Source organism: Lipotes vexillifer, unplaced genomic scaffold (genome assembly GCF_000442215.2).
Source record: "Lipotes vexillifer unplaced genomic scaffold, Lipotes_vexillifer_v1.1 scaffold6, whole genome shotgun sequence".
Taxonomy (NCBI): Eukaryota; Metazoa; Chordata; class Mammalia; order Artiodactyla; family Lipotidae; genus Lipotes; species Lipotes vexillifer.
The window spans coordinates 582,028-603,639 of NW_006799037.1; the positions used below are offsets into that span (position 1 = coordinate 582,028).

The window sequence follows — 21,612 nt, forward strand, 5'->3', positions numbered from 1 at the left end:
CAAATCTTTCTTAACTGTATTTCCTTTAAAATGCATCTTCCCTCAACTTTCCCCTGGAAAACCATACTTCCCACTTACTTCCCTTTACTTAGTAAAAAGATTCAACTCTGAAAAGCTTCACACGCAGGAGAAATCATTAGCCACAGTCCACTTTTCTGCGTGCATCCTAGGTTTTCTTCTTTCCTGGTATCCAAATGCACACTTTACCACATTCCAGTCTTTTTAACTTACTGTATTTCTTCTCTCAGGGAATATTTTCACCCTTGAGTTTCTGTAGTCACCTGACAGATTTCTTTCTTTCTTTCTTTCGCTTTTCACTCCCTATATGTTCAAAACAATACAACTCAAAGTTTTTCCTGATACAGTGGACAATCACTGTACAAAGCTAAAGCAGAGTAAATTGGTCAATTCTGTCTGACGCAGTTCTGGTTTCCAATGAGTCTAATCTTTACATCTCAAAAATGTTCAATACGCTCTTAAGAAGACAGAGAGCTAAATGAAAATCACAATGAAGGCAAATGACAAACTGGAAAATTGTGACTAATATGTTTTTGTAATAGAGCAATTGACAGGAAAATCACTTTGAAAAGTGAGGTCTATTTTGATGCATAGTACCAACTGTAATATCTTGTAACTCATAGTCCCAAAGGTTTTAAATCAGAACAAAAGAGATAATCACTAGGAATACAAAGCTTTTTAATTTTTCAAACAAAATACTTTATTAATACTTTTAAAATTAATGACCGTCTAAATAAATACACTTACGTACATTTTTGAAGAGCTGCTCAGCCAGCTCTCTGACGTGCTTTACCATCTTCACTGGGTTATTTTCTTCAACTTTAATTCGCTCTACTTCAAAAGCTACCAACTTGGAAAAAGAATCAAATGGTAGAACATCAACTCCCAAATATGCTGAATATAGAAAACCGTGTGAAAATTTCACACAATTTGCAAACCAAAAAGCATCCAAAATATATACTATTATTAAAACAAATTATTTTAGATTTTTACTGTGTTTTGCCTCTATTCTACCGTTACAGAGTCAATCAAGCCCTTGAATATTCTGGTGGTCTCTCTCTGCTGATTTAGGGTCCTGTTTCTTCTTGGAAAAAGTCATTTCTGGAACTTAGATTCTTCTCTCATTCTCCAGGCCTCACTCACAGAATTCTCTCAAAGAATTTCAGACGGGCAGAAAGTCTTCAAACATTTCCCTAACTCACAAAATATGAACCAAATGTTCAAGTTGGGTCACTCTAGTCCTAGCATGCTAACAGCATGATTTGAAACAAGTCACTAAAACTCCTGAGCTTCAGTTTCTTCATCTCTAAAATAAGATGGAAGAACAAGATGAACTTTAGGTTCCTTCTAGTTCTCAAATTATATAAACTCTGATCCATTTCCTAACCAACTAACTTACTGGGAGAACTGTGCTACTTGGAGTACAGCAAAGAGTACTGACAGGAAAAAATGAGGTATAGGGAGGAGGTAAACAGATGGGTATTTTTTTAAGGGTATAATGTAGGAATTTTCATGCAAGGAACTAATAGATTCACTGGAGCAGACAGACATATAAAACTATGACTCCACCTCTTCTAGGCCAGGATTCAGAAGGATTGCCAAAGAAAGTCAAACGTTTCTTTCCTTCTAGCAGGTCTATTTGATGGGAGTGTGGGGATAAGACAACACACAGTGCAAGCTGTCACTCCAAGCTCCATAAGCCTTGTGTGTGGTAGGCTGCCCTTGGCTAAATGAAAACAAGGATCCCTTTCCCAGGAGCAAGTGCAATTTTCCTAAAAGCACATTCCCCTGCAAACCAGTTAATGGCCAAAGAGGGTAGAAGAAGAAATTACTTAGGTCTGGTGTCCCATTTTTTTTAAGCCCTTGACTGAAGTAAACATACAAATAACTGGTTTTCAAGTAACATCATCAATAAGACATCAAAAATCATCACTGTAGACAGAACACAGAACTGGATGAACACTAAGGGGACACCCAATAGGAATCTCACACAGAGTCCTTGCCTTATCATTGTTTCCAAACTGAAGAATCAATCTATCCATCCATCTGTCTATCTATCTATCTATCTGTCTATCCCTTAAGTATATAAATGAACATAATAAAAGACAAGTTGCCATATAAAGTTAGAGACATAAAATAAAGGCTAAAGCAGACTAGTGGCTCTCAGAGTCCTCTACTCTGGGAAAGTCTGGAGGAGGTGGTGAGATATGAGTAGAGTATCGAAAATAGACTGAAAAGGAGAAAGAGAGCACTTCAGACAAGGGAAACAGTTACAAATACAGTCAGAGGCTGTGGCAAGCTGGCAAGCAAATTTTCTGGAAGTAATCAATCTGGGTTATTAGTTGTGATGAAGATGCTAGAGAGAGCTACTAAAGGAATTTGGATAGAAAGCAAAGGGTACATAAACCAATGTTACTACTTAGAATGCTTCAGAGACTAATAAAGCATAGGCGCTAGAAAGGACCCTGGGGAACACCTAATTCATCCACATAAAACATTACTTAGTTTTATGTGGATGATTTTATATGGATTGATTACTTAGTATCAATTACTTAGTTCAAGATCTAAAGGCTGGTATATGTTAGTATTAGATAATCAATCATATCAGAGAATCAGAGATCAACGGTGATCAGAAAAAATTGTCCACCTCAGGGCAATCTCTCCTAGATCTTCACATGCTTTGTGTTATTATTAAGTAAAGCATTTGCTGCAGATCTCCATACTCAGAACTAAAACATATGCCTTTTCTTTCATTCTTACCTTACTCAACTATCTTTACAGAGAATAAAAGACCCTTCTCTGAACCAAGCATCTTTAAAACCTTGATTCCTAACTTCTCTATATAAAATAAAACCACCAGAAGCATAATATGATCACTATTACTATTCTTCACTACCTTGGGTGCCAGGAGTGTTTTTCTTTTATAGACTTCTAAGAACTTTTACATTCATTGGTTCTAATATAATGTTCTTCCAGAAATTGAAATGGGAGTAAGAGTCATTGTTCCATCCACCAGAATGGGCTGCCATGAACATAGTTAAATGATAAATGGAAAGATGCATTACAATAAGAAAAATCACAACTAGCAAAAAATAGGATCCTTATTTTGAGTTGCATCTGCCCTAACTTTTCCTTTATATGGCCAATTCCTTGAAGATAGAGACTAAATCTGTCTTAAATATACTTAGTATCTCCTAAGGGAGCTAGACAAATGCTGATTACTGATTAGTAAGAATGGCTTAGCTAAATGCAAAGAAGGTGCTAATTCTTACTTGAAATCTGCTATATTTTCCAAGGATTAGTACTAAGAAAACACCCTTATTTGTGGTTCTATCTTTTACCGAGGAACTGAAATTGTGTCTTCCCTACTTTATTTTCCAAGCTTTGATTAAAATAAAGATAACAGTTAAAAAAAAAAAAAAAAAAAGAATGGCTTAAACTATGGCTCTAAGACACTGATAGATTAAATGTAACTGCAGTCTGAAATAAACTATTTACACATTGAACTTAGATCTTTCTCTCTATAAAACTGTTAAGTTCTATCTATACAATCACTGTCCATTTTTCAAAAAGATTTTAATCAAATATTTAAAATTCAGTTGTTCAAGGGAATTCCCTGGTGGTCCAGTGGTTAGGACTCCATGCTTCCACTGCCGGGGATACAGGTTCCAACCCTGGTCAGAGAACTAAGATCCCGCAAGCTGCACAGCGGGGCCAAAAAAAAAAAAAAAAAATTCAGTTGTTCAAGACTTTTATGTATTTCTGAGACATCCAATAATTATATTTTTTTCTTATTTTTCTAATCCACATTATAAACATCAAGATCTGATATGCATAATAATAAATATTTTTGATTTTGATTAAATGTTTAAAACACTACTTCTCTCCTTTTATCTACTAGTCTAATTTTGTGTGTAAATAATGCATTCATTTGATAAGAACTATACCTCATCAAAAAGATCACAGGATCTATAGGGAGGACCTCTTTCTGAAACAAAACCTGCAAATGCCATTCCATTGAGAACTTTTGTGAGGAAATCATTCTCAATCAAACCACGCTGCCCCAAGAAAGCTGTCTGTAAAGAAAGAAAATGTGAAACGAATAAGTTATCACTTAGTAATGGATGAATGATCAAAACAGAAATATAATAGAAAGATCAAAGCCTGAATAAATGTCTTCATGCATAAATGTGTTGTTAAAAAATACATTCCTCTCAAAAAGGGTTTTGATACCTGAAATACTACATGTATTGAAAAGAATAAAAATGAATCTGTCTGTAAAGCATGAGGGGAAATCAGAAATAACCTCAATTTTAAAAGAAAAATCAATTTAAAGTTACCATACTATAAAGGAAAATATGTCAGCTCCACAGTACTATTAAAGATTATCGTACACTTGACACTAACACAACACTGTAAATCAACTACGTTCCAATAAAAATAAAGAAAAAAATTATCACCTAACCACAAAAAGCAGAGATTTTAAATAACACATTTGATAAATTAAGGTCAAAATACATGGCTAGAAAAAGACAACCAAGTTGTTTTATTAAATTAGAGTCTACATTTTGGATACATACAATATGGTATTATATCTTACCTTGTGAAAATGTATTACTGGTTCTGCATGAATTCTTATGAGTTGTAAGCATGATCTATATCCTTGGAAAAGCTGTGCAAATAACCTAAGAAAAACTGCACGCACTTCTTTATCCTGAAAATATAAGAAGAAATATGTTAGATAATTAAATTTCTTAAAAAAACAAACAAAAAAATCACAAAGTCAAGAAGTTGGAAAGAACCTGAGAGATTATTTAATAAATCTGTCTGTGCTTCCTACACAGAAGTCTCATTTGTGGCAGTATTAAGTGACGGACATCTAGTCTGTCCCACTGTTGGAGAGTAGAGGCCATTAAATAGTTCTTTTAAAAGCTGAACCAAACAAAACTTGCCTCTAGTACATCCAATTTTCCTCTCAGAAAAAAACATAAATCACAGGGTCTCCCCTTTCACCATGTTAGAGAAGGGCATATTTCCCAAGTCATTTGATTTTTATATCCATCAAATGAATTACAGTCACAAATACAAAAGAAAACACTCAAGACTGTATTTTAAAGGCTTATGAAACTGTTCCAAAGTTTATCCAATTTATAAAAATCTATTCTTATATTAATAAGGTATGACAAAAATCTGTTTTGATAATTCAGATTTTTTAAAAATCATAGTTTTAGAACTCTCAGGAAACTTACAGATTTATTTAGTCAACCTCTTATTTAATTGACAAAGAAACAGTTTAAAATGCTTCATAATTTGTCAAAGGTGTGCAGCTCTATAATGTTCCTTACTGACCACAAAGCTCATCTCTAAGAAACGCATTGATCAAAATTAAAAAAGCGTCTCCGTTATATATTCACTCTTTTATGGCTTCCATTTGGAGCTACATTCATCCACTCACTCCCTAAACTTAATTCTCTCCTGTAACCAACAATCTCTGTTTCCATTTTTTGTAAGCTTCCCTTTTTTATCCTTGCCTGACCCTTTTGATTTGATGCTTGACACAGTTTTTCAGGCTCTAATCTAGGTTCTGATTTTTTGTCCCATACTTACTCATGCCTCCTCTTACTCATGCAACAGTCTTAGCTTACTCCCCTCCCAGTCAGTGTACTGCCTGAGGCTTCTCCTTGAGCAGGTCACAAGGTCAGTCAGTGACAAATTCTCCTAATTTCTAATTTGGCACACCTTTACTAGGCTATCCATCTAACTCTCACTATACTCAGCTTCTTTGAAAAACATACAAAGAAAAACAACTCTTTGTAAAAACATCAGATTTAAATATTAAACTTCTTACCAGCATTTTTGAGTGGGATAAAGCTGTTCGTGGAGGGGGAAAAGCATGATCTGCTACTTCCAAATCTGGGTGTAGAATCTAAAGCAAAGAAGCTTTGTTATGTAAAAGATCGTAAATATCGATAAAATCTATTATTTGATCTACCTGGGGCATTAAGATGAAAAAATGTCAGTACATGAATTACAATATATTCCCTCCATGAAATACGATGAGTTAGCTGAGGCAGCTCTGTATGTACTATGTGAAAAGCAAGAAAAAATATTTAATTAAAAAACATGTTCTAGGGACTTCCCTGGTGGTCCAGTGGTTAAGAATCCGCATGTAAATGCAGGCGACACAGGTTTGAGCCCTGGTCCGGGAAGATCCCACATGCTGCGGAGCAACTAAGCCCATGTGCCACAACTACTGAGCCTGCACTCTAGAGCCTGTGAGCCACAACTACTGAGCCTGCGCGCCACAACTACTGAAGGCTGCGCGCCTAGAGCCCGTGCTCCACAACAAGAGAAGCCACTGCAATGAGAAGCCCGCACACCTCAACAAAGAGCAGCCCCCGCTTGCTGCAACTAGAGAAAGCCAGCACGCAGCAACAAAGACCCAACGCAGCCAAAAATAAATAAATAAATAATTTTTAAAAAACACGTTCTAGAAAAACACACATAGTGTGATTTCATTATTTGAATATAAAACAAAATAAATCCTAAATCTATATATGTACATGCACTGATATATATATATAAATGAAAATGTAAAGTTCTGAAATACACACTAAACTGTAAAACAGTAGTCAATTCTGGAAACAGAATGGTCTAGGGCAGAGTTATTTGTCTATACAGTTGAAAATCTTAAGCATTTGTTTTTATGTTTCTTAATGTAATTAAAAATTAATTAGTTAATTAATTAAAATACTGAGGAGAAAGGAAATAAATTTATGAACCTCACAGTCCAGAGGGGTAACAGTATAACACAATGTGACAAGTATTATAAATATATAAAATAGTAATATATGAATATAAAGTATAATTAATTCAACCTAGGGAAAGTTAAAAAAGAAGGTAACTAACATTTGTGTTAGGCTTTGAAGGAAAGCAGGTTGGGGAGCATGTGGGAAAGAAAGGTCCATGCAGGACTTAAAAGAAAAAAATAACTTTGTATCATTACGTAGCAAATTTTTGTCTTTGCAGCATCATTTTCAAATACTCAGCGTTTCGTAACATACTTACAATAGACCAAAAGACTCAAAACAACACTTATACATGACACCAAAATATCGATAATATTTACAATCCAATCACCAAATCATTACTACAGTATAACATCTTCATGTCTATAAAATTATCCATGATTATTATACAGGTGGAGTACTGTGTAACCATTTGATTACAATTATTTACTGACCAAATGAAGCTCATATACTTGTGTGTCAAATCTCCCACACAGTCCATCAAATGTGATTTCTTTTTGGTCCTATTTTGCCAGTATACTATGCTCTCATGTACACTGTAGTACATAATCCACCACAGTGCTTGAAAACTACATAAGTAGGCATACTCAATTTTATCAGAAATGAATTTTACTCATTGATTAAACTTGGTGGCACAGGTGTTGTAGGTTAAGGTTTACCAGTGTGCAGCAGAACCTCTACCAAGAGCCACTGATTTAAGAACTAAAATCTTAATCTTTGTTAATTTTGGTACCTAATTCCTGCATAATTAAAAATATCATTAAGTAATCATACAGAAGATTTTAAAACATTTAATTTTCTAGAAACATAAAACTTTTCAATCACTCAAATACTACCTTCTCAGCTTTTGCTATATCCATATACAACTGATGCAATTATTTAGCTAATATTTTTCTTTAAAATGTCTTTAAATTATCTTCTCTCTTTAAGTCTAGTATTTTCTTAGATGATACCATCTGTGAAGTCACAGGTTTTGTATGCTATTTTTAATAAACATTATAATACATAATTATTAAAATAAAAAAAGTCGCCACATACCACCCCAAATCATCTCGATACTTCACTCTGGGAAACAGTCATTTGTCATCCTTTGTATAAAACATTCATCCTATTGATAAAGACTAGGAAACAGAGGCCTAGAGATGTAATGTGATTTGCTCAAAGTATCAAGTGGCAGGATGTAGACTGGAATTCAGTTCTCCTAAGTCCTAAACTAGTTGTTTTTTACTCTATCCCACCTTGTATCCCAGATTACAAATGATATTAGGAAAACTCAGTCTTCTCTAAATGTTCCCATTCCATAGAATCCACTATAACAACATAAGGACTAACACAAATTTGGAAATTTCTGAGAATAAATCCCTCCTGGTAATCCTAGACTTCTGAGTTCCTAAGTTCCTGTTAAAGGGGAGAAAAAAAATTTTTTTAAACAGCTCAGACTGGAATACTATTCAAGAAGAATATGAAGGTCTTAGTTCTAGTAATGGCTTGAAAGGGAATGCAAAATTTCTAAGTTTCAAATTTCTGACGATGGATAAATGGGCACCTAAAATGTTGTCAGTAAAATAAAATACTGTACTTTTAAAAATAAACAAAGGTTGACAAAAGAATTAAATTTGTTTCAATGAGAAACACCCAAGTCACAATATTTCTTAAAACTTCACTGCACAGAATGCTGGACATTTAATCTATCACTAGGTTACATCTTTTTTGTAGTAACTTGGAAACACTGACCAGTTGTTATCACACTGTTTTGCAAGAAGCACACCTACCAAAGAGAAATGAGATGTCAATAAGGAAGGCGAAGGAAAAGGAAGAGGTGCTAGCTTCTAATGAGGGATGTTAGGAGATTCAGGGATTTCGAGGCATAGTCTGGTCTTGTTTTCACAGGTGTGTTTCCAATACCTAGCACAGTATTCAGTATATAGTAACTACTAAATAAGTATGCTGAGTGAAAAAATGAATGTAGAACAAATATTCAGTTAGGATTCAAAGTATATTCTTTAGATAATATCTAATAAATAATCTTATTCTAACTACTATATGAGAATATATTCATGTTTTAAGAAGATAAATCTTTTTAAAGTAATTACACTGTCAATAAATGATATCCAATTATCTTAGCTTAGATTTAAATCAAGAGAAAATTACTATAAAAAATATATCATACCAAAGAAAGAGCTGCTTGAGTCTGATGCAGAAGTGGTTCCGGCAGGGAAGAGAGGTGAATACATTCAGGAATTTTAATAGTGCCTCCGTCCAAATCAGCTATGATTACATCTAACTGAAGAAGACAAAAAAAAATTAATCTGTAATTAATAAAATGTATTTCTAGATTGCCTTCCCAGCTACTGTATATCTCCCAGCTTCCTCTGAAATTAGGTATGGTGTGTGACTAAGTTTCTGCCAATGGAACATGAAAAGTGATGTGCACACTCCCAGGCACTCAAAACAGAGGGGATGTAAGGCCCTCCTATGGTCTCTTTCCCCTTCCCATAGCTGAAACTATGAACTGGCAGTAACCCAACCCTGAACATTCAGAGGATGACAATGCCTGAGTGGATTCTAGTGGAGGAACAAGAAGCAAAAAAGTTTGGACCTTGAATGAGTTCATGGAGCAAACTGGTCTGACATAATGGAACACTTCTATCTACAAACTGCTGCATGAACGCTAAATAAAATTCCATTTTGTTTTAGCCATTGTATTTTGCATGCCATATCCCAAATATCCTAAATAACCATATCCTAAATAACACAGTAATCATTATGAGTTAACAAGCAAAGCAATTAGTATACGTCAAAATGGTACTGTTTAGGTAGTTAAGAAAGAAGCTGATTTTTAGCAGTTTACGAAGTCTGTTTTAAAATAACAGGTAGGGGGCGCAGGGGGCCTGGGAGCCGCGGGGTGGGGGTGGCGGGGTGTGCGAGGGCGCCGGTGGCGGGGCTCGGCCTGCTGCGTTAAGCGCTGAGCACAGGCGACAGCGTGGTCAACAAGGTGACCCAGAGCGCCTTCCCATTCCCCGTAACCCTGTCGCTGTGCCACATCCTGGCACTGTGCACGGGTCTCCAGCCTCTGCTCCATGCCTGGCGTGTGCCCCTGGCGCCGCTTTTCTTGTGCCCTGGGCCCCATCCGCATAGCAGCCCAGCCGCCTGTGGCCGCCGCGCTTCTAACCACGTTACATGCTGCCGCTTGCCTTCGGCAAGTACTTCGTGTCAGTGTCCGCGCACGTCAGCATCTGGAAGGTGCCCGTGTCCTACGCGTACACTGTCAAGGCTACCATGCCCATCTGCGTGGTCCTCATGTCCTGGATCATCATGGAGAAACAGAGCACCAAGGTGTACCTGTCACTCATCCCCATCATCAGTGGCGTCCTGCTGGCCACGGTCACCAAGTTGTCCTTCGACATGTGGGGGCTTGTCAGCGCCCTTGCTGCCACACTGTGCTTCTCGCTTCAGAATATTTTCTCCAAAAAGGTATTATGAGAGTCAAGGATCCACCATCTCCAGCTGCTGAACAGCTTGGGCTGCCATGCTGTCTTTTATATGATCCCCACGTGGGTCCTTGGTGGACCTCTGAGCTTTCCTGGTCAGCAGCGACCTGACCTATGTGTCCCAGTGGCCTTGGATGCTTCTGCTCCTGGCTGTCAGCAGCTTCTGTAACTTTGCCCAGAACGTCATTGCCTTCAGCCTCCTCAACTTCATCAGCCCTCTGAGCTACTCGGTTGCCAATGCCACCAAGAGAATCATGGTCATCACGGTGCCCCTGATCATGCTGCGAAACCCGGTCACCAGCACCAACGTCCTGGGCATGATGACGGCCATCCTGGGGGTCTTTCTGTGCAATAAGACCAAGTAAGATACGAATCAGCAAGCCCGGAAGCCCTCCCTGTCACGACGGGGGACCTGAGCGGTAAGGGGCATCATCGGAGCCCCCTAGAGAAGCCCCACAACAGCATCCTCTTCCCCCAGCACGGGGACTATCAGTACGGCCGCAACAACATCTTGACAGATCACTTCTAGTACAGCCGGCAGAGCTACCCAAACTCATACACGTTGTACCATTATGACATGCAGAGTCTAGCAAGCAATGCAGCATGTTCTGCCAGTCCTCCTCTCCAGCCCCCAGCAGTACCAGAAACTTCTGACAACCAGTCAAAGTATAACCTAGCTGAGGGGGGGACTGGTCCCACTGCTTTAATTCCACTGCTCAGATAGGCACAGGACTGGTGCAGGAGTGGAGCAGAGGAGTGCGAGGGTTATTGAAAACATCTCCAGCCACAAAGATGGACTCAGCTTTCTGGTCAGCCCCATGGCTGTGTGCAATTCTGGTGAACGCTCCCCAGTGCAAAATTACTGCAATTAGCATTGAATTCTTAGAACCTAATTCTCTGACCCATAAGTCAGAGGTGGCATGTGCCCGGATCCAGAGGGAAGGATGGCCGCTGTCTCCTGGGCTCCTTCTTCCCTTGCCGGAGTAGGGCATCCCTCCTTTTGGAGCAGCAAGGAGGAGAGCACGCAGGGCTGCGAGAAGGATCATGAGGAAATCATGTTCAGTGTTTCAAGCTCTATTTCTCTAATACTCATTTTGTGTTTTCTGATGAGCCTTCACCGCCTCTGTGCTGACTTAGTGGGATGTTTGGTGGGGAGATGTTGGTTTTACGAGGATCTTGCATTTTTCTAGGGCATATTTTGTAGTTGTCTGTGTTATGCCTCAGTCCCCCTTAGGGGATGCAGGATGCATGAGGACTGGCTTATGGTTGGAAAACCCTTTTGTTTTTAAGCGTTTAAAAACAAGGAAAGTTGCTGGTGATGCCTATCTCAGCACATTTCTGCATTTAGTAGGAAGGAATGAAGTGTTTTGAAGCGCTTTTTTAGTGACCACAATCTCTGAAAGTGACATGAATCAAGAATGTCATCTCAATAGTTTGTGTCATAAATGAGAGCTCAGCACTCTGATTCCATTAGCTGTTCTTGTGGTGTTTACATGAGGATCTGAATCATGTCCCTGTGAAGGGGCAAGCACCAAGCTAGGACTTAGTTTGCCAAATCAGAGTCTTTGGTCAAGAAAAAAATGTGGGTTTTGGTAGAATCACATCATTAGGAAGATTATGTGACCCCAGTGGGTAACCCATGTGCTGAGGTCCAGGTTGGGACACCTGGCATCACGAGAGACTGTGCCCTCGGAGGGGACCACTTGCTTGGCTGGTGGGGTCTTCGCTGATGGCTGCCTTCTTACTTCAACCCTGTCCCCAGCCTCTTGAACAGGCACTTGGTTTGACCAGCAGATGGGATTTTGGGTCACCCTTTACCTTCTGGTACGTGAGACAGTTCTCTGTTCCATAGAGGAAGTACCTACTGTAGCTAAAGCTTGACTACTATTTGTTTTTGATAATTGGAATTTTGTATTTAGAGGTTACATCTTGTCAGCTTATGAATATGGGCAGCTCCTGGAGAGGTCACAGGGTCCCCCCTTCTGGCCTGTGAGTTTAGTACCACTGGCCTCAGGAGTCCCTGTTTGTCACTGGCTTGCTTTTTAATTACTTTGGCCCCAAGTTCTAAGACAATTCTGTGTAAAACAGGAAGGGGCCGTCCTGAAGGCTGTTATTTATGAAAAGAACGTGCTGCGTGCCTTCACCAGAGGCAGTAGAGTCTGCAGTTGAACCACAATAAATGGGGATAATTTTGCACGGCAAAAAATTAAATAAAGTAAAATAACATGTAAAAATGTAATAGAGAAACTAGCCAAAATTGTTGAAGTTATTATGTTGATAATAGGATTAAAAATTCTAATTTATTCAATAAAAAATTAAGAAATTTACTTTTGTCAGCACTTGGTTTGTCTAACTTCCAGAGACAGTTTATATTCAGTGGGAAAAAAATTACCTACAAACCAGATGAGTGTGTTTCTAATTAGTACTAATGAGGTTTTACTTAATGATTCCTGATTTACACAGATTTTTATATGGTGATATCAAAGTTAAATAGGAACTAGATATCAATATATAAGGTTAGAAAGAATGATTAATATATGAATAAGGGTCCTGTTTATAACTGCAATGTAGAATGGTGTTTTGTCAGTTTACATAACACCTATGATTTGATTACAATTGTAATTATGTGAAAGTACCTATAGAGCTTACCTCTTTGCTGGCATTTAAAACTAAAACAAAATTAGAATTACAACTTTTCAGGATTTGTGGATCACAGATGTCATATAGCCCAACCTTTCAGTGAAGCATTTTTCTTAAACTCCCTTAAGTGTCACGCAACCTGTTCCTTGCACTCTACTTACACTACCTGAGAGTACACTCTTCACATAAGGAAACCCAGTCTCATCATTGGGCAGCTCTATTTAGCTGAAAACTCTTATACTGAGGAGAAATTTGTTTCCATATCCACTATACCCACTGATTCTATTTCAGTCTCTAACCCTTTTTTCTATGACAGCTACTTAAATATTTATCTTTAGCTATCAAATAACATTAGGTTATTACCTGAGAAAATTTCCTTAGGGCCTCACAAAATAGTTTCCAAACTCTTGACATCCTAGAGGTCCTTCTCTGAAACCCATTATTTTGTTACAGTCCCTCTTAAAGTGCAGTACAGAGAAATAAACCTGTTATTTCAGAACTGGCTGAATACAGAGCATTACTTTCTCTCTCTGGTATTTTATTCATATGGCATTGAGAACAGAATAATATGGTGGAGCTCATACTGAACTTGTATTCCACTAAAACCCTTCACTCTTTTGCAAATGCTTTTTGTATTTTAGTTATCAGCCAATCAGCATTAACACAGGCCTCATTTCGAAATATGAATAAATTAAAGCACTCATAACAAAAGTATAAATTAATGGATAATTTTATCTTCCTTTCTCATATATAGGATGAAGATTACAGAAAGATAAACTTAACATGCCAAAAGAGGGGAATTTTAAAACATTAATGAATTCATTTTATAAGTCTCCTGTACTTGCTATAAGGAAAAATTAATATATTTAGATTTTTGAATGATGCTTTTCTTCCAGCCAATCTTTTCTACTGGTAATGCAACAGATCCGAAAATAGTAATTAGTTGAAATGTTACAGGACTCAAAAAAATATGATAAACCTCTGACTGCAATAACCGGCTATTTAAAGATGAATACTGGAGCCCTTCAAGATGGTGGAGGAGAAAGATGTGGAGATCACGTTCCTCCCCACAAATACATCAGAAATACATGTGGAACAGCTCCTACAGAACAACTGCTAAATGCTGGCAGAAGACCTCAGACTTCTCAAAAGACATATATATTTTTTTCCTTTTTCTCTTTTTGTGAGTGTGTATGTGTATGAGTCTTTGTGAGATTTTGTCTGCAGAGCTTTGCTTTTACCATTTGGCCTATGGTTCTGTCTCTCCGTTTTTTCTTTTTTTTCTTTTTTTTGCATAATTTTTAGCACTTGCTATCATTGGTGGATTTGTTTTTTGGTTTGGTTGTTCTCTTCTTTCTTCCATTCTTTTTTTTTCTTCTTTTTATTACTTTTTAATGTTTTTAAATAATTTTTTATTTTAATAACCTTATTTTATTTTATTTCATTTTATTATTATTTTTCTTTCTTTTTTTCTCCCTTTCCTTCTGAGCTGTGTGGCTGATGGGGTCTTGGTGCTTCAGCCGGGCGCCAGGCCGCTGACTCTGATGAGGGAGAGCCGAATTCAGGACAATGGTCCACCAGAGACCTCCCAGCTCCACGTAATATAAATGGCGAAAGCTCTCCCAGAGATCTCCATCTCAATGCTAAGACCCAGCTCCACTCAACAACGAGTAAGCTACAGTGCTGGACCCCCTATGCCAAGCAACTAGCAAGACAGGAACACAACCCCACCCATTAGCAGAGAGGCTGTCTAAAACCATAATAAGTCCACAGACACCCCAAAACACACCACCAGACGTGGACTTGCCCACCAGAAAGACAAAATCCAGCCTCATCCACCAGAACACAGGCACCAGTCCCCGCCATCAGGAAGCATACACACCCACTGAAAGAACCTTAGCCACTGGCAGCAGACACAAAAACAACGGGAACTACGAACCTGCAGCCTGCGAAAAGGAGACCCCAAACACAGTAAGTTAAGCAAAGTGAGAAGACAGAGAAACACACAGCAGATGAAGGAGCAAGGTAAAAACCCACCAGACCAAACAAATGAAGAGGAAACAGGCAGTCTACATGAAAAAGAATTCAGAATAATGATAGCAAAGATAATCCAAAATCTTGGAAATAGACTGGAGAAAATACAAGAAGTGTTTAACAAGGACCTAAAGGAACTACAGAGCAAAAAAGATGAACAACACAATAAATGAAATCAAAAATTCTCTAGAAGGAATCAATAGCAGAATAACTGAGGCAGAAGAATGGATAAGTGACCTGGAAGATAAAACAGTGGAAGTGACTACCACAGAGCAGAATAAAGAAAAAAGAACTAAAAGAATTGAGGACAGCCTCAGAGATCTCTGGGACAACATTAAATGCACCAACGTTCGAATTACAGGGGTGCCAGAAGAATCAAGTCCAGGAAGCATAGAGAATGCCATACAGGATAAATCCAAGGAGGAACACGCCAAGACACATATTAATCAAACTATCAAAAGTTAAATATAAAGAAAAAATATTAAAAGCAGCAATGGAAAAACAACAAATAATATACAAGGGAATCCCCATAAGGTATAACAGCTGATCTTTCAGGAGAAACTCTGCAGGCCAGAAGGGAGTGTCAGAACACATTTAAAGTGATGAAAGGGGAAAACCTACAACCAAGATTACTCTACCCAGCAAGGATCTCATTCAGATTCAACGGAGAAATTCAAACCTTTACAGACAAGCAAAAGCTAAGAGAATTCAGCACCACCAAACCAGCTTTACACCAAATGCTAAAGGAACTTCTCTAGGGAGGAAACACAAGAGAAGGAAAAGACCTACAATAACAAACCCAAAACAATTAAGAAAATGGTAATAGGAACATACATATCGATAATTACCTTAAATGTGAATGGATTAAATGCTCCAACCAAGAGACATAGACTGGCTGAATGGACACAAAACCAAGACCCATATATATGCTATCTACAAGAGACCCATTTCAGACCTAGGGACACATACAGACTGAAAGTGAGGGGTTGGAAAAAGATATTCCATGCAAATGGAAATCAAAAGAAAGCTGGAGTATCAATTCTCATATCAGACAAAATAGACTTTAAAATAAAGACTATTACAAGAGGCAGAGAAGGACACTACATAATGATCAAAGGATCAATCCAAGAAGAAGATACTACAATTGTAAATATTTATGCACCCAACATAGGAACACCTCAATACATAAGGTAAATGTTAACAGCCATAAAGGGGAAACTGACAGTAACACAATCATAGTAAGGGACTTTAACACCCTACTTTCACCAATGGACAGATCATCCAAAGTGAAAATAAAAAAGGAAACACAAGCTTTAAATGATACATTAAACAAGATGAACTTAATTGATATTTATAAGACATTCCATCCAGAAACAACAGAATACACTTTCTTCTCAAGTGCTCATGGAACATTCTCCAGGACAGATCACATATTGGGGTCATAAATCTAACCTTGGTAAATTTAAGAAAACTGAAATCGTATCAAATATCGTTTCTGACAACAACGCTGAGACTAGATATCAATTACAGGAAAAAAACTGTAAAAAAACCACACACATGGAGGCTAAACAATACACTACTAAATAACCAAGAGATCACTGAAGAAATCAAAGAGGAAATCAAAAAATATCTAGAAACAAATGACAATGAAAACACGACGACCAAAAACCTATGCGATGAAGCAAAAGCAGATCTAAGAGGGGAGTTTATAGCAATACAATCCTACCGCAAGTAACAAGAAAAATTTCAAATAAAAAACCTAACCTTACACCTAAAGCAATTAGAGAAAGAAGAACAAACAAAACCCAAAGTTAGCAGAAAGAAAGAAATCATACAGATCAGATCAGAAATAAATGAAAAAGAAGTGAAGAAAACAAGAGCAAAGATCAATATAACTAAAAGCTGTTTCTTTGAGAAGATAAACAAAATTGATCAACCACTAGCCAAACTCATTAAGAAAAAAAGAAGACTCAAATCAACAGAACTAGAAATGAAAAAGGAGAAGTAACACCTGACACTGCAGAAATAGAGGATCATGAGAGATTACTATAAGCAATTATATGCCAATAAAATGGACAACCTGGAAGAAATGGACAAATTCTTAGAAATGCACAATCTTCCGAGGCTCAACCAGGAAAAAATAAAAAGCATAAACAGACCAATCACAAGCACTGAAATTGAGACTGTGATTAAAAATTTTCCAACAAACAGAAGCCCAGGACCAGATGGCTTCACAGGCAAATTCTATCAAACATTTAGAGAAGAGCTAACACCTATCCTTCTCAAACTCTTCCAAAATACAGCAGAGGGAGGAACACTCCCAAACTCATTCTACAGGGCCACCATCACCCAGATACCACAACCAGACAAAGATGTCACAAAGAAAGAAAACTACAGGCCAATATCACTGATGAACGTAGATGGAAAAATCCTCAACAAAATACTAGCAAACAGAATCCAAAAGCACGTTAAAAGGATCATACAACATCATCAAGTGGGGTTTATCCCAGGAATGCAAGGATTCTTCAGTATACACAAATCAATCAATATCATACACCGTATTAACAAACTGAAGGATAAAAACCATATGATCATCTTAGTAGATGTTGAAAAAGCTTTTGACCAAATTCACACCCATTTATGATAAAATCCCACCAGAAAGTAGGCACAGAGGGAACTTACCTCAACATAATAAAGGCCATATATGACAAACCCACAGCCAACATCGTTCTCAATGGTGAAAAACTGAAACCACTTCCTCTAAGATCAGGAACAAAACAAGGTTGTCCACTCTCACCACTACTATTCAACGTAGTTTTGGAAGTTTTAGCCACAGCAATCAGAGAAGTAAAAGAAATAAAAGGAATCCAAATCGGAAAAGAAAAAGTAAAGTTCTCACTGTTTGCAGATGACATGATACTATACATAGAGAATCCTAAAGAAGCCACCAGAAAACTACTAATCAATGAATTTGGTAAAGTAGCAGGATACAAAATTAATGTACAGAAATCTCTTGCATTCCTATACACTAATGATGAAAAATCTGAAAGAGAAATTAAGGAAACACTCCCATTGCAACAAAAAGAATAAAATACCTAGGAATAAACCTACCTAAGAAGACAAAAGACCTGTATGCAGAAAACTATAAGACACTGATGAAAGAAATTAAGGTGATAGCAACAGATGGAGAGATATACCATGTTCTTGGATTGGAAGCATCAACATTGTGAAAATGACTATAATACCCAAAGCAATCTACAGATTCAATGCAATCCCTATCTAACGACCAATGGCATTTTTCACAGAACAAGAACAAAAAATTTCACAATTTGTATACAAACACAAAAGACCCCAAATAGCCAAAGCAATCTTGAGGAAGAAAAACGGAGCTGGAGGAATCAGGCTCGCTGACTTCAGACTACACTACAAAGCTACAGTAATCAAGACAATATGGTACTGGCACAAAACCAAAAATATAGATCAGTGGGACAACATACAAAGCCCAGAGATAAATCCACGCACCTATGGTCAACTAATCTATGACAAAGGAGGCAAGGATATACAGTGGAGAAAAGACAGTCCCTTCAATAAGTGGTGCTGGGAAAACTGGACAGCTACATGTAAAAGTATGAGATTAGAACACTCCCTAATACCATACACAAAAATAAACCCAAAATGGATTAAAGATCTAAATGTAAGGCCAGACACTATCAAACTCTTAGAGGAAACTATAGGGAGAACACTCTATGACATAAATCACAGCAAGATCCTTTTTGACCCAGCTCCTAGAGAAATGGAAATAAAAACAAAAATAAACAAATGGGACCTAATGAAACTTAAAAGCTTTTGCACAGCAAAGGAAACCATAAACAAGACGAAAAGACAACCCTCAGAATGGGAGAAAATATTTGCAAATGAAGCAACTGACAAAGGATTAATCTCCAAAATTTACAAGCAGCTCAATATCAAAAAAACAAGCAACCCAATCCAAAACTGGGCAGAAGACCTAAACAGACATTTCCCCAAAGAAAATATACAGATTGCCAAGAAACACATGAAAGAATGCTCAACATCACCAATCATTAGAGAAATGCAAATCAAAACTACAGTGAGGTATCACCTCACACCAGTCAGAATGGCCATCATCAAAAAAGTCTACAAACAATAAATGCTGGAGCGGGTGTAGAGAAAAGGGAACCCTCTTGCACTGCTGGTGGGAATGTAAATTGATACAGCCACTATGGAGAACAGTATGGAGGTTCCTTACAAAACTAAAAACAGAACTACCATATGACCCAGCAATCCCACTCCTGGGCATATACTCTGAGAAAACCATAATTCAAAAAGAGTCATGTACCACAGTGTTCACTGCAGCTCTATTTAAAATAGCCAGGACATGGAAGCAACCTAAGTGTCCAATGATAGATGAATGGATAAAGAAGATGTGGCACATATATACAATGGACTATTACTCAGCCATAAAAAGAAACGAAATTGAGTTATTGGTAGTGAGGTGAATGGATCTAGAGTCTGTCATACAGAGTGAAGTAAGTCAGAAAGAGAAAAACAAATACCGTATGCTAACACATATATATGGGATCTAAAAAAAAAATAAATAAATAATGGTTCTGAAGAACCTAGGGCCCGGACAGAAATAAAGATGCAGACGTAGAGAATGGAAGTGAGGACGTGGGGAGGGGGAAGGGTAAGCTGGGACAAAGTGAGAGAATGGCATGGGCATATATATACTACCAAATGTAAAATAGACAGCTAGCTGGAAGCAGCTGCATAGCACAGGGAGATCACCTCGGTGCTTTCTGACTACCTAGAGGTGTGGGATAGGGAGGGTGGGAGGGAGACGCAAGAGGGAGGAGACATGGGGATGTATGTATATGTATAGCTGATTCACTTTGCTATAAAGCAGAAACCAACACACCACTGTAATGCGATTATACTCCAATAAAGATGTTAAAAAAATAAAATAAAATAAAAACAAAGATGAATACTTACAAGCTCATGAACATCAGTTTTAAAGACAGAATGTACTCCAATAATGAAAGGCGTTGGGGAACTCAGAACTTCCAGTAGCTGAGCCGGGAGAATAGGAATATAAGGATAACTGGAAATAATAAAAATATACATGAGATATATTTGTTCTTCGGTAATATAACATATCTTTCTTTCTTTTTTATGCTGTGTGAATTTTAGATTACCTATGTTTAGAAATTATCAGTAATATTCGCAGGGTTGTTAATATTAAATTCTTGGGGAAAAAAGATTTAAAAAAAATCTTCATGTGAAAGATATGATCCAATATAACAAGATATAAAGTAAACAAGGGCAGCTTCCTTATCCCTTACCCCTAGGCAAGCAGTCTCTTTAGGTTGTTCAAACTTGCTTGAAATAGTTTTTTCCGTACACAGCAATCTGACATCAGGTGGTAAAACTGACTCCCTGATCGGTCCGCTCCCTCAATATTGGTGATGGTTTATTTGTCTATATGAAACAATCATTCAAATTGCATTTTCTATACTTGATTTTTGTATTGAATAAGAATGGCAAGGTACAAAAACAAAGGTTTAGAATGCTCTATTATCCAGGAGTTAAGAAAAGCCCTTAGGTTAAAAAAATTTAATAAAATCTGTAGACTGTCTAAATTTTTTCTAGTTTGTATAAACTTAAGTTTCCTAGATATTGTGATTATCAAATTGATAAAAAAGAGTATTAAAATAAAATATTCTACTTACAGCACTCTAAGTCATCACTTGTTTAGGTTGTTTTATTTTTTACTTTTTACTATGAAAAACTAACTTCCCTCTCCCCCCCCGAAAATAGAGAGAAAAAAGAAAAATAAAGCCCCATGTATCTAATTCAGTTTTGACAATCACCAATGCATGGCCACATACATATTTCTACCCATTTTTGTTCTCTTCCCTACCATATTATTTGAAGCAAATCCCATATATATCATTTATACATACTTTAGTATATATCTGAAAAAGATAAGGGCTCTTTAAAAAATAAAACCATAATACACTATAACCCCTCAAATTAATAATAATTCCTTAACAGTAAATAATCAGACAGTACTATCTTAAGACTTTTATCTCCTACTCTATTCAAAGGGAGTTAAATGTTGCTGACAATACTATTCAAATTAATTATTTTTTCATGAAACAAATCACCACTCAATAATAGACAACTTGGAAAAGTTCCAAATTCCAGGCTAATTCCTATCAGAATCATGACTCCTACAATAATGTAACTTTGTAACATATGCCCTTGTCATTCAAAACTGTCCGTTATGATGTTTTGACTGATCATTGATAAGTAATGCATGACTTGGGAATAAATAAAGATACCAAATAAAAACTCTCACCTATATTTAAGAGGAAACATTAATGATTCCAGGGCTCTACAAGCATCACTAAGTCTCTGGAAACTTGCAGAATGGAAGAGAACCTTATTTTCTGTGAGGACTGCACAGAAGAGGCTGAGGACATTCTGAATTCCTGAAAACACAAAGAGCAAATGATTACCAAATGCATTTAATTTTACATGTGCTGTCAACGAAGGCTTAGAATGACATGGAATGAAAAAGCCAATATTTAAAAAATCTC

General features: G+C 37.2%; 1 protein-coding gene and 1 pseudogene across 2 annotated transcripts in view; one reads left to right on the top strand and one right to left on the bottom strand.

The window, feature by feature from the left end:
* The window catches only part of SBF2 (SET binding factor 2), a 472,364-nt gene that overhangs the window by 196,872 nt on the left and 253,880 nt on the right, over window positions 1–21,612 (bottom strand). For both annotated transcript variants that reach the window (XM_007471388.1, XM_007471387.1), the window contains exons 7-13: window positions 21,372–21,504; window positions 20,003–20,111; window positions 8,998–9,111; window positions 5,867–5,944; window positions 4,619–4,732; window positions 3,966–4,094; window positions 770–868 (exon numbers count right to left, since the gene is read on the bottom strand). In XM_007471388.1, the coding sequence (XP_007471450.1) occupies window positions 770–868; window positions 3,966–4,094; window positions 4,619–4,732; window positions 5,867–5,944; window positions 8,998–9,111; window positions 20,003–20,111; window positions 21,372–21,504 (776 nt within the window). The remainder of the gene's footprint in view (window positions 1–769; window positions 869–3,965; window positions 4,095–4,618; window positions 4,733–5,866; window positions 5,945–8,997; window positions 9,112–20,002; window positions 20,112–21,371; window positions 21,505–21,612) is intronic.
* Window positions 9,244–12,487, top strand: LOC103073110 (solute carrier family 35 member E1-like; annotated as a pseudogene).